The 14,338-nt window shown below is 30.3% G+C and overlaps 5 protein-coding genes across 5 annotated transcripts; 2 read left to right on the top strand and 3 right to left on the bottom strand.

Annotated features, from left to right (window-relative positions):
• Positions 1-175: 175 nt before the first annotated feature.
• Positions 176-538, bottom strand: GO595_002714 (40S ribosomal protein S20; the record flags this gene model as incomplete). The annotated part of the gene is made up of 1 exon (XM_067915654.1): positions 176-538. One exon carries the CDS (start codon positions 536-538, stop codon positions 176-178), a length of 363 nt encoding a protein of 120 aa, XP_067776515.1.
• A 3,341-nt stretch (positions 539-3,879) lies between these two features.
• GO595_002713 (Actin family protein) lies at positions 3,880-4,992 on the bottom strand (the record flags this gene model as incomplete). The annotated part of the gene is made up of 1 exon (XM_067915653.1): positions 3,880-4,992. One exon carries the CDS (start codon positions 4,990-4,992, stop codon positions 3,880-3,882), a length of 1,113 nt encoding a protein of 370 aa, XP_067776514.1.
• A 3,274-nt stretch (positions 4,993-8,266) lies between these two features.
• On the bottom strand, positions 8,267-8,860 carry GO595_002712 (small GTP-binding protein; the record flags this gene model as incomplete). Its single annotated transcript, XM_067915652.1, has 1 exon — positions 8,267-8,860. One exon carries the CDS (start codon positions 8,858-8,860, stop codon positions 8,267-8,269), a length of 594 nt encoding a protein of 197 aa, XP_067776513.1.
• Positions 8,861-9,301: 441 nt separating this feature from the next.
• GO595_002711 (Protein farnesyltransferase/geranylgeranyltransferase type-1 subunit alpha) lies at positions 9,302-11,711 on the top strand (the record flags this gene model as incomplete). Its single annotated transcript, XM_067915651.1, has 2 exons — positions 9,302-10,136; positions 11,308-11,711. The coding sequence occupies 2 exons, from the start codon at positions 9,302-9,304 to the stop codon at positions 11,709-11,711; spliced, it is 1,239 nt and encodes a 412-aa protein (XP_067776512.1).
• Positions 11,712-14,014: 2,303 nt separating this feature from the next.
• Positions 14,015-14,338, top strand: GO595_002710 (ferredoxin; the record flags this gene model as incomplete). Its single annotated transcript, XM_067915650.1, has 1 exon — positions 14,015-14,338. One exon carries the CDS (start codon positions 14,015-14,017, stop codon positions 14,336-14,338), a length of 324 nt encoding a protein of 107 aa, XP_067776511.1.

Raw genomic sequence — 14,338 nt, 5'->3', positions numbered from 1 at the left:
ATCTTGTTTTGTTTTTTAAGTCAAAATAAATTGATTATAGTATTGCTTAAACTTATTTGATTAATCAAATGTTTCTATTAAAATATTTCTATTAAAGTTATTACAGGAAATTTCATTTTCTTGCGAAAAAGCCAAAGAAAAACAAAGTATTAAAAAAATGTATTTTTGAGTTCATTTACTCTGTGATTACTGAAACTTCTACGTGAACTTCTGGTTCGAGACCAATTTGTGTAACTTGTTTAACAGCTGCTGGTGTTCCAACAAAATCGATAACGCGTTTGTAAATACGAAGTTCAAGATGATCGTATGTTTCAGTACCATTACCACATGGTGCTCTGCGTGTTGTAATCCTAAGGCGACGGCGTGGCATCGGAATTGGACCACGAACCTTAAGATGTTCAGCCTTAAGTTTTTGAATTAAATTGTTGCAAACCTTCTGGAGATTTGGAAGTTTGGAAGATGTGATTGTGAGACGGATGCGTTGGGTAGCTTGTGTTTGTGCGACTTCTTTCTTTTCGTCACCAGTTGGAACGCTCATTCAGAGAAAGGCCAAACAAACTCACAGAATTTTTCAATGTGTTAAAATGCGCGTAAACTATTCAAAAAACCATACACAAACATCGATAAAACTCAAGTTTTTTCTAACTTGCGTGACTAAATATTGTACATAAACAAGAGAATAACTTGGTATTACAAAGGGATATTAAATTTTTTAATATATTTTCGTTTTAATGAGTTATACAGTTATTTTTCTTTTTTGTGACTTTTTTGGGCATTTTTTCTTCAGGGATTTTTGCAATTTCATCATTCTTATTTTCAGAAGCATACATAATTGCTGTTTTGATAAATATAAAATAATTCCAAATTTTATGATGTGACATCAAATAACTTATGTTAACTTTAAATTAAGCAAAAAAACATTTTTACCACTTACTTTTATATTGTTTTGTTCAAGAAGTAATCTAGCGATTTCTGTATTATTTCTTGCACAAGCCCACATTAATGCTGTCCATAATACATTGAACAAATTCCAATTGTTATTTAAAAACATAAAATCATATAAAAATACTGAGTAAAATATAATTTAATGTTTTTTATATTGATATCAATTCCATCTTGTTCAAGAAGTAATTTAACAGCTGCAGTATGACATTTTTCAGATGAAATCATAAGTGCTGTCCAAAACAATCATTATAAATATTAAATACACATTAAAAATACAAAATCAATAAAACAAATATATAATAATGAATTTGAACAGTATTTGCATTAATTTCAACACCATCTTGTTCAAGAAGTAATTTGATTATTTCGAAATAACATTTTTCACAACTAACTAACAAAGCTGTATAGAAAGCATTAAATTAATTCCGAAACTTTAAATTAAATTGCATATTTTCTTAATTAACACAAAACAAAAAAATACAATATTTTTTGCATTAATATTAATACCTTTTTGCTCGAGAAGTAATTTTACAATATCAATATGACCATACTCAGATGCTAACATCAAAGGTGTCCAAAACAAATTGAAGAATTTCCAAAAATTTGATATCAATTGTAAATTTTTGAAATAAATAGCGAAAAAAACAAAAAAAGATTTGCTTTATTGAAATCAATTCCTTTTTGTTCGAGAAGCATTTTCACTATTTCAGTATTCCCTTTACTTGATGCGAAAGCTAAAGCTGTTTGAAATCAAATTTACAAAATTCATAATTGATTTTGAAACAAGAAAACATAAAAATAAATACAAAATAAAACAAATATATATCATCTACTGCATTTATATCAATATCTTTTTGTTCAAGAAGTAATTTAACTATATCTATGTAACCTTTTTTAGATGCAATCATAAGTGATGTTCTAAAATATTTTAGAAATAAATATCAAATAAAAAATTGAGACTTTTCTTTTATTGATATCAAATTTTTTATCTTTAAGAAATAATTTTAACATTTCTATATTATTATTTGATACTGCTAAAACAATAACCAATAAAATATTAATACTTTGTCATACTTTTTTTGATGCTTAATTCCTTTTTGTTCAAGAAGTAATTTTACTATTTTTGTGTGATTATTTAAAGCTGCATAATAAAGTGCAGTGGGAAATAACTTGAATGAATAGAAATAAAAATGAAATTTTATAGAATCAGTAAAACAAACAAATTTTTGAAAACTCAAAAATTAATGCTTTGTGCATTAATAATTATATCTTCTCGCTTAAGGAGTAATTCAACAATTTTTGCAGATCCATATTTTGATGCTATCATTAAAGGTGTTTCAAATCATGTAAATAAATACCAAATATCATAATAAAACATAAAAAAATTTAAAGATATACTAAATAAAATAAACTAACATTTGTTGCATTGACTTAAATATCTTTTTGCTTAAGAAGTAACTTGAAAAGCTCATAATTTCTTGATACAGCTGCATAAATAAGAACTTTTTCTGATGGAGTTTTAAATTTTAGCATGTATGTCGTAATAAAAGTATTACCTGTTTTAGCTGCAGTATCCAACATGAAATCTTTAATTACCATATTATTCTCAGTTAAAAATTTGAATATTTCATAATTATCATGTGATATACAAATATCTCCCAAAGTAGAATAATTCACTATTTCTTCAATTTTATTATCAAAAAGATATTGAAAGATATCATTTCGATGAAACATAATTGCTGACTCATAACCACCTACAAAAGATGAATGATTTTGCACACATAAATGAATGATTTCTTCATTTCCACCTGCAACTGCATATTTACCTGTATTAATTATGTTTGCAACATTCAGAAGTAAATATTTAAAACATTTAACAGATCCAAAAAATGCTGCATAATCAATTAATGTAACATTCCATTGATTAATAAAAGAACATCTTTCATAAATCGATGGTTTAAAGGTTTGATTAAAATCAAAATTTGGTTGTGATGATATTTCTTGAAGTTTTTCTATGTCATCATTTCGAATTATTTTTGAAAGTTCATTTGGATTATGTCCTTCTTTAATTAAATGTTTATGAAGTTCCCAATTATTCTGCGAAAGTTCTTTAATGCTTTCAACAAAATATGAGTCATATTCTTTTGCATATATATTTACTGGTAACGTTTGCTTAGTAATTTTCTTACTTGCAGTAATATGAGCAAAATATAAAGAATATCGATGGTTGATATCTTTGGGATCAATTATATTTTGCTCAATGAATTTTTGTATAAGATGATCTGATTCATTATTGATATCATAAACAAATAAAAGTTGCTTTGAAAACATTTTAAATATTTTAATTTCTGTTTGATTCTTGTCTAATTCTTCAAGAAAATGAAATAACAATTCATCACTAGGATTACGTTTTGTATAAAATATATAGACAATATGTAAAACAGTTAAATAAAAAGAAAATGGATATTTTTTTGAAGACATTTTAATAATTGATTGAACAATTGTTTCAATATTATCTTCATTTATAACAAAAATTGTCTTTTCCAAATCCGTTAGGAACTCTAACATGTTTTCTTTTTGTATCTTTTTAACTGTGGTCATTTATCAAAGAGAGTTTCTTTTTTTCTTTGAAAACTTTTCAAAACTTTACATTTGATTACAGTAAGAACAAAAATCAAATCTAGCAATTTAATAAATATTTTGCTACAGGTGTGACAAATTTTTAAAATTCCAAAACTCTTTTTATTTTCATTTGTTTCAAGAAAAAAATTGTCAATAATTCAATTTAATAATTTAACAAAATGTATTTCTTCAACAAATACCAAAAATAATAACCACACTGAGAAAGATACACCAAATTCTAAAAATCATTTACTCCAACTCATTCCCAAAAACAATTCACCAATTCCTCAGAAACAGTTTTATTCTGTTTATTCATATAGGGTTAATTCCATATTGGTTGAACCTGCTATACGCCAAGTTCGGGTCTTCGTCGTATTCCTCCTTCGTCAGCCACTGTTCGTTTTCAGGCGAGCATTGGCACACCACAGCCGCGCCCATCCACGCGGAGTTGACAGGGTCATCAGGCGTGAAGATGTTCACTGTTCCGATTCCTTCTCTCATCTTCTTCAGGTCATTGAGGAGACGGTCCTTTAACCCCTTTGTTCTCGATGTTCCGCCGGTGATTATGATGTGGTTGTACAGGTCGGACCTGTTGTGGAGGTCGCACTGCTGGATCGACTCGCTGATGAGCTTGGCGAGGCCCGGCTCCTCCATGAGCGTCGATATTCGGCTGTCGGCGGGTCCGTCTTTGGAGATGCCGGCCTCGTACAGCTTTGGCGTGAAGAGGAGCTCGCCGCACGTGAGGCCGAACTCTAATGTTGTGGCGTCGTCTGTTAGTTTACTAATTGAGTCGGAATAATTGAGAGAAACTTGAATGTGATCTTCTTTGATCTTTCGTGCTTGCTCCATTTGTGACCATTTGGTGATGCTTTCGATCCCTAGTTGATACCGCGATGCGAACAGGTCAAGGCCGGACCCGGCATTGAATGTCCAGTTGATTCCTTTGGTGCAAATCATATTGTGCTCAATTGGAATAACATTGGTGATATCATAGCCAATGTCAATGCAGATGCAGGTTTCAATTGAAAATGTGGTTAATGAATAAACTGCAGGTGGCTTCATGATTATTGCATCTGCACCAAGTAATTCAAATGCATTTTGTGCAATATCGAGGTTACACTCAATCGAACGTGGTGAACATGCAAATGCTAGTTTTAAGTTTGTTGGCTCTGGTTGATTTTCATCAAAATAATGATTATAAATAGAAGCAAAAAGATATGTCATTCGATCTTTGTCATCAATTTCAGCATCTGTGATGGCAAAAGATGGGTCAAAATCATCTGGAAGTGGTTTATCTATGGGATAATTATGTTGTCCTGTTGGAAATGCTGAAGGAATTATAATATCAGGTAACGGTTGAGTTGCTAAGCCTGTCCTTATGTGTGAACTTCCTAAATCAAAGATTAATATTGGTTCACCACTCATTGTTTTGTTTGATTAGGTTTATCAAAAGTAAATACTTTCCGGCGGTTATCTACTCAATTTCCTTACTTTTTTGAATGCGATTGGCAGGAACCCGCCGCCAAAAAGTGGAAACAAACGGTTTTTGAGTTTCTGCGTGATAATAAAAGCGGTTTTTGCTAAAAAAATGGCATTGACCAGTTAATGATTAAAAAAGTGGAAAAGATGAAGAAAAAAGAAATCATGAAACCAAAACTAAATGATTTGGTTTTAAGATATTACTATAAAAAACATAAATGAAAGTTCATAACGATATGTTTTTTGCTCATGTATTTTATCTTTAATTTTCTAGTATGGAAGTTCAATTCGAAAAATTCAGAAACACGAAAAATGTTTTAGCAGTAACAAAAAAATTAAAAATATCGTAAAAAACATTTACATACAAATCAAACAATCATATTAAGTGGATATCTCTTGTGTTAACGCTCTCCACCTTCGAATACTTGAGAGAAACGTCCATCATTCTTTGATAGATCAAAGAGCTAAACACTGCAACTAACATTGGGAAGCGGCCCAGCAGACCGTCGAAAATTAGGTATTTTCTTTGGTTGCTCAAATCTGTGAAGAATGATGCAATAAATGATGCAAAGCTGAAAATTCCGAATATCACAAGAAAAATAAGTAACACACGAGTAATCCTGTAGAGTTTTTTGTAAGGAGATCCTTCTTCTATACTTAAATTTCGAAATACCATTGAACAATGAAATGTCCCATATCCAAGAACAAAAAGCATTTGAGTTGAGGAAGCAAATGAGTTAAGGTAAAAAAACACATGAGGCGTTGATATATTCTTCATAAAATATGTGGTTAATTGTGATATCATTATAATGAAGTTAAAAAAAAGGATTGTAATAGTAACAATACTTTGATGACAGAACTGAAATTGAGCTCCTCTTGTGATTGCATCCCATTCCTGAATTGATAAATAAAATGTTATGCAAAATGCTGTTGCACTGACTATCACTACTATGTAGAAGATAATAGAATATATTTCTTTGTTGCCTTTGTAAACAAAAAACTTGAGTGATGAAGCAATTGAAAATATCATAATGAAAAATATAAAAAATATTCTGTTTGGATACTTTTTTTCTGATTGCACTGCTATATAAAAAATTGAAACGACAAGTGAGTAGATTCCAAGAATGATGAATATTATTGAATCGATAATGAAATACCATTCGGAATCATTCATTTTGTACTTAAACGAACTAAGTGAAATTTTCAATTTATATCAAATTGAATTAATTAACGTATTATAGACCTGTCAAAAAAAGATGTATAAATATTCAAAAAGTTATAATGGTTATTCAGTTATCTATCGGTCTCAATTGACATTTTGCAAATGTCACATAGAAGCCAAGTTGAATTTATCGATTAGTTTATCATTTTCATGCAAACAAACACTTGCAAGCTTAAAAGATCAATATAGGTTTTTCTAAGCGCGCACACATAAGAAAACAATAAATCACTCTTCTAATGAACAACGGATACTATCACGCATGCAATTAGAATAAATTATTGTGGTTTGAACTCACCAAACTCGAAAAATTTTTTGTGGAAAAACTCAGCATGGTTATGGCAAAATATTCGAAATTAGTGCCAATCAACTTTTTCTGTCGTTTGAATGTCCGTACTGGGGGTTATTTCTGACAGGACATCTTCGTCTCAATTTTTATAACAATTTTTATTTTAACAGATTATAATATATAAGCAGTTACATTCTCCATTAGCATATATTGATTTATGAATTAATTTTCGTAATTAAATTGCCTTGAAGAAAAAAGATTGATTTCACTTTCCTAAATTTTTGGCTGATCAAAAAAATGATCGATAGCTTTTTTGAATTGTTTATCAATGACGATTAAAGTTCAGAAAATATTAAATTTCTTCAACGGTTATTTTTTGGGTACTTTTTCGTCTTGGGCAGTATCCTTTCTTTGTTTTGTCATTTTTGTTCTTCAGGTTAATAAATTCTTCATCAAATGCATCTGCAAATAAAGAGTTGAAACAACGTTCAACGTTATTAAATTATCTATTCATCGCATTACATGGATAAATTCTTTTTGATCTATGTTTCACGAATGGATCATAAAACGGATCAGTAAAATAACAAAGCATAACTAAAAAATGAATTAATTAATTGTTATTTCGATTTAAAAAAAGATTATTATTAAAAATTTTTTATTAACAATTATTTAAACTTTTTTATTAGGTGTTCTAACATTACTTCTTCGATTTGTTTTAATTTTATTTCCTATTGGTGCTTTTCTATTTCTTTGTTTATTTAATCTTCGTTTTTGTTTTTGTTTTCGTTTTTGGATAAAAAATTCTGTGATTTTATTAATAAAATTTGTTTCATCCATATTATTTGCTATGTTTTGAGGATATTCAAAAGATTGAATTTGGGAAAATTCTTGATAATAACTTTGATTATTTTGGAATGAATAATTTGGCATTGGATTTAACATATATTGACCATCATAGTTATAGTAGTAACTTTGATTGTACATTTAAAATTATGGAAGAATGCCACTTACACAAAATTTTAGTATTCAGAACCCCAAAATTTTGGGGTGAAGTGCTTTCTGACATCTACACTTTTCTGTAAAGCATTCTTTAATCCTCTTAATTGAGAAGAAATTTTAAAATTTTTCAGTGTAGTTGTTTTGCCATTAAAACGTTCGTAATTCAAATTCGTCAAAAAAATTTCGAAGTCGGTGTGTTTAACGTTCGTTGAACTTTTTGTATAACTAAATGGTATGTCAAAAAGTGCATTTATCTTACGCATAAAAATATTGGATTTTTTTATCAAAATTTTTAATCATAACATGTTAGCATAAAAAAATCATATATTTTTCAACGGCATTCAAATGTATACCTGATAAACATAAATAGTTGTCAATATCTAAAAATTAATTATATAAAATGATTTTATTTTGGAAAAAAACCACTTTTCAAATTTAACCAAAAATGAATAAATATATAATTCTAATTTTTCAGTTATATTATTCATTAAAGTTTTCAATTTTGTTATTTTTAAAGTATGGATAAATAATAATGATTTAGATGATATAATGTGTGTTCTGTTTTGTCCATTTAGTTATACAAAAAGTTAGGAATTTATTCTCACAAAATACCACTTTTTGAAAAATAAGAAAAAGTTTCAAAACTAAAGTCACTTTTTTCGTACCTAAAAAAGAATAAAAAATCAAATGTTTTCTTTTAATTTGTGCAATCCTTAGCAGGGGCACGTTTTATTTGACGCTGTTTCCTCAGGAAGAAGTGGTCTTTTATCGATAGGTGGTGTTGATGGTTTTAATCCTTTGCTTAATATTGTTGTAGCAACGCGTACAAACGCTTCTCTAACATTATCAGCTGTTTTTGCTGATGTTTCAAGGTATTGCATTTTTTGATTTGATGCAAATTGTTCTGCTTCTGATAATGTAACAACTCTCCTTGAGCTTAAATCTGCTTTATTACCAATTAGCTGTACAACAGCATTTGGATCACATAGTGAGTGAATATCATTTAGCCAAGATGTCAATTCGTCAAATGACTCTCTATCTGTTATATCAAATACAAGAATAACACCGACCGCATTTCTGTAATATGCCTTTGCAATAGATCTAAAACGTTCTTGACCTGCAGTATCCCAAATCTGCAATTTTACTCTTCGGTTATCTATGTTTAAAATTGTTGAATCGAATTCAACACCAATTGTTGATTGTGATTCCTCAATAAATATATCTTCAACAAGTCTTTTCAAAATTGCTGTTTTGCCTACACCACTTGATCCTATTATAATAAATTTGTAGCTTACCACGGTTGCCATATCCGACAAATGAATTAACTGTCTCTGTTTGCAACGTAAAGTTAAAACCATATTCTGTAGGCAACGATTAAAAATTCTGTGTCCTGCATAGGCAATAGGGCACCCCAAAAATATTTCGTTCTTAGTTCCAAAATCAAAAGGAAGTTTTTGATATTTTGGTTTATAAAAATTAATTATTGAAGATTACAGTACATTTACATGTAACAAAGATTAATACTAACATTTTTATTACATCATGATTTTGTTCGACATCATTACATGTAATTTTATCAAGACCCATACCTTTACTCTATAAAAAACTCATGTTGTTTTATAGATAATGGGAATATACTTCAAAAATTTAAAAGAACCCGAATTTGGGTTCGTTGGAAACAAATTAATTAAAACCGTTTGATTTCAATGAGCACGATTATTTATAATTGAAAGTATATAATTGCAACCATGTCTGCTCCTGAAACGCACGAGGAAGCAAATCCTCAATTAAAAGAGCAAGCTCAAACCCACGCTGATACTGAAGATGATGAAGCATCATATGAGGGAGAAGAAAACGTGCTTTGGGCTAATTCCCAAGAATGGGCCGACTTAGAACCAGTTCCAGGGGTTCAGAAAAAGGGAGATCCATTTTACATTGATTGGGAACCTTTCTACGACCAAATGATGAGTTATTTCCGTGGAGTTATGAACGTTAATGAATATTCACAAAGAGCAAATGAACTCGTAAAGACAGTTCTTATGAACGTCCCAGGAAATCCATGCGCTTGGTGGTATCGTCGTAAGATTCTTGAGAAACTTGGATATGATTCTGATGAAGAAATTCTTTTTACCCATGAAATTCTTGAAGAATGTTTAAAGTCCTACCAAATATGGTACCACCGTCAATGGGTTGTTGACAATCAAGAAGAAAAACCAGTTGATGCAAGTCTTTTATCCGACCGAATTCAAAATGATCCAAAGAACTTCCATGCGTGGAGCTATGCTCTTTGGCTTGCCAGGCGATGGAATATGTATCAAGATATTCTTGATCTTACAACTTACTATCTTGAACAAGATCCCGAAAACAATAGTGCTTGGTCTGCCCGTTTTTCCGTAATAGATGGCGCTAAGGCTGATCTTTCCGGAGAACTTGATTTTGCTTTCAAGACATTGGAGAATGATCTCCAAAATGAATCTGCATGTTCATATATTTTGGGTATTGCAAAGAAAAGTGATGAATTATATAAGAAAGCACTCGAAAACGCTAAAAAGCTTTACCAAGCAACACCAGACAACTTCCACCGTGTTTCATTATTATTACATTTGATGCAACAAAAAGATGATAATTCAATGAACGACGAACTGTATGATAAACTAATAGTACTCGATCCTTTGAGAGAAAAGTTCTGGAAATTGCAAAAAATGGGCGACAAGCGCTTTGGCTAATAACTAAAAATGAAAAACCGATAAAACTTTTTCTTTAGAATTCAGAGAATAACGATAAAAAATTTGGATTCATTTTCGCTTCCAAGTTACAAAAATTCATTAAGAAGTATTTTTTTTAAAAAAATTTGAAAATCCCATATGTATGTTAAAGCTTTAAATCCGACCAAAAAGAAATGTATGTAAAATATTTCAATATAACTCCTAATTTTCAATAAAGAAATTTTATTAAAAATGCTTTGAAGCAACCCAAATTAATGGGCACAAGCGATTTTTATGACCTTGTACAAATTATTAAAGCTTCAAATAAAAATGCATATAATATTAGCAAATAGAATATCAATTTTTATATATGTTAGTATACATTAATTATAGGTAATTTTTGATATAGACAAAATTCTTAAAAATAATGAGATTACTATAAAACAAAAAAATATTGAATTTGAAAGGCTGAAAAATAAAAATAAATTAAAATTCAAACTGATGATATAGGTGTGTTTTAATTATGATTGACAACAACAAATATTGTTTTAATTAAATATTATAAATTCTATAAATAAATATCATTATATTAAGTTAAAAAATTAATAATATTGTCCTGGCCAAGTGAAAATGTACCAAAAGACAGACAATCCCAAAAATTGCGAATTTAACCAAACCTTAACATGACATATGTATCACTACAGAATGCTTATATAAGCATTTTTAGTCTGGTGCAATATTAATGTTGTGGAGTCTCAAAACGTTTCGCTTGTTCCCTTCTTCCAAATTATTCAATAAAATTTATTCCAAAAAGTCTTCTTTGAATGGGTCATTTCCACCATCTTTATCAAACAATGGATTAAATTTTTTATCAACTGGTAAGGGAGTTTTGTTCTTTATGGCATTACTTGAATTTTGTTCAGAGTGAGATTTTTTATTGAAATAAATAATACCAAAGACCAAACCAATTGCGAGAATAATACCAATACCACTTCCTAAATAAATTTCATTTATTCCTATTGTTCCCTTTCCAGATTCTCTTGAATGAGTTATATCACCAATATTTTGTGTTTCCATTGGTGATAATGTTGGCGATCTTGATGGTGTTGGTGATTTTGATGGTGAAGGGTTTTGCGATCTTGATGGTGTTGGGGATTTTGATAGCGAAGATGATTTTGATGGAGAAGGTGTTGACGATCTTGAAGGTGTTGGTGATTTTGATGGTGAAGGTGTTGGTGATTTTGACGGTGAAGGCGTTGGTGATCTTGAAGGCGTTGGTGATTTTGACGGTGAAGGCGTTGGTGATCTTGAAGGTGTTGGTGATTTTGACGGTGAAGGCGTTGGTGATCTTGAAGGCGTTGGTGATTTTGATGGTGATGGCGTTGGTGATCTTGACGGTGAAGGTGATTTTGTTGGAAGCGGTGTTGGCGATGGTGTTGCCATAATACAATGAATAGTATCTCCAATATTTTTAGCTTTATCAATTGCTGCAATATGAAAATACGAATTTCTTTCAGATGGTTTATATTTGTAATTCAATTCCTCAGTATATTTTTCTTTCTTTTTATCTCCATTAATTATCGTATTTGGATTTTTGTCAATAACATAATAAAATCCTTGAAGTCCTGTTTTTATTTCAATTTTTACTATGTTTGAACTATCAACTAAATTTTCAATATTTCTATCTGCAATCGCATCAACTTTAAGATCATATTTTGTACCAATATCTTTAGCAACCCATGATATTTCATCGTCAGTTATCTGATTCACTACTACAACTGGTCCATCAATATCAATTGTTGAATGAGATATAAAATGTGTTGATTCAGTCATTTTCTTCATATAATGAATCATATTTGCCAGAATTTTTAGTTCTACTTCTTCTGTTTCATATAATGAATGACCAATTTCTATTGAACCTATCCTACTATCTTCGATAATTGTAGCATAACTAAATGAATTTTTATTTGAAGGTTGTTTAGGAATATCTGAATGATCAAGTTCAAAATAGGTATCCCCATGAACATAACCTGAAGCAGTATGTGTCTCTTTAATATTGATAGAATCTCCAATTTCACCAATATAATGAGGATATAATGTAATCGCACCCTTTTTCTTTATAATAGCTTTTTTGTATCTTTTATCTCTATCATAACCTGGTGGGTGGTACATTTCGGTTCCAAAATGTGATGCTGCTATTGGAGATAAAAAGATATCACCTTGATTTGTATGCCATGAATCGCTTATAGTTCCATGTCCAATGATAAAACTACCACCTTTATCAATATAAGGTTTAATAAAGCTTTGAACAATATACGACTGCAAACCATTTGGTGAACCATTCCAAAAGCCAAATACAACAACATCATAACCAAATATTATTGAAGGATTTGCCTCAAATTCATCAATACTTTTTGTGATTACTCTGGTCATTTTTCGATTCCCTGGAATGAGTCCATATGGTTGATAGAACAATATTTTCGAAATGCTATCATCGATTGTACATGATCCACCTTCCATCCATAATCTTAGTAATCCTGATGTTGAATATTTGGGCCCTGCACCCTTAAATAATGAACAGGTATCAACGGGTATTCTATGTTTGGAGTATACATTATTTTTTGCTTCTCCAGGGTATATATTTAGTACATTAATAGTTTGACCATTTTCATATGTACTAATCATTTCCCATTCTTTAGTATTATGTATTCTTTGATATGCAACATATTGAACATTATTTCCAGTTGCTTTCGTCCAGCTCAAAAAAGCACCGCCATTTCCATATGTTTCTTTAGGATCAGCACTTGCTCTAAGATATATTTCATTATGAACAATAGCAAAAAATATCAATGCAAACATATGAAATTTTAAATTTATTTATTTAATTTTTATGTATGTAGTTTTGTTACCAAACTATACTGATTTTTAACCTTTTATTTATAAAAAAGTGAATTCTCAAACAATAAAAATATATTTTACCCAATATTAACGAGATTCCAGTTTTATTCCCGTGGATTATAGTTTTTTTCATGGATTTAACTTGAAGAGAACAAATACAACAAAAAATTGTGTTAAGATTTGAAGAAAACTGGATAAGGTACAGATGAACTAAAATTGGTAAACAATTGTTGTTTCAGTAAGTTCATTTTGGACTTTAAGAAATGGAACAGCCAGCGAACACCAGCACAACTACTAGCAGGAACAAGAAGAATCCCACTTGAAGAACCAGGAAGCGTGATTCAAACGAATATTGGACAACACTTTGATAAATGCCGTTTATAATTTTCATTTCAAAAGACCGTTAATTTTAGTCATCGTGTTTCTTAACGTACTTAACTTTGGGTACTGTAACAAATGATCGAGATAATTTTTTGAAATCAAATGATATAAACACATAATTTTGGATTAATGGTTAATGCCTTTTTATATTTTCGGAATCCTTAAAAAAATTCCAAGTTTTTGGTCTCAATTAATAATCTTTGAAATGCATAAAACAATGATATTACATATTCTACGACAGAAGTTTCGAGTTATTCTTTTAATTAACTAAATTATGAATTTTTGATTGCACCCACGCCCAAATGATAAATTGTTCCATTATAATTTTTTTGAAATTTCAGATGCGGCGGTTAATGATAATTTTTTAACGTTTTTTGTCAGTGTGGTTATTTACCGGCCACACCTCAGAAATAATTTATCGGCGAACACTTTCCTTCAGAAATTTGAACAGTATTTTAGCGTTTACTTCACTTTCTAATGGCTCTCGTTTCAACTGTCTCATTCTCACGCTTCGGTAGCATTGTTGGTATCACAAAGGGTGGCGAAAAGAAGACACTCTCTTTTGAAGATGACCAAAACCTTTTCGAAGTTCTTACTGGTGCTGATGTTATCTCAAAGGATGGAACTTGCATGGGTAACATGGCCTGTGGCAAATGCAGGATAAAGGTTGTTTCTGGAAACGTCCCAGCTGCTGAAGATGAAGAAAAGGAAGTTCTTGGAGATGCTGCTGCCGGTGAGCGCCTTGCTTGCGCAATCACCCTCAACGGTGATGCTGAAGGTGCTGTTTTCCAAGCCCTCTAA

The sequence above is a fragment of the Histomonas meleagridis genome, assembly GCF_020186115.1.
Source record: "Histomonas meleagridis strain 2922-C6/04-10x chromosome Unknown contig_20, whole genome shotgun sequence".
Lineage (NCBI taxonomy): Eukaryota > Parabasalia > Tritrichomonadida > Dientamoebidae > Histomonas > Histomonas meleagridis.
Note: the sequence above shows the minus strand (reverse complement) of the source record. Positions and strands in the feature narration are given on the sequence as shown.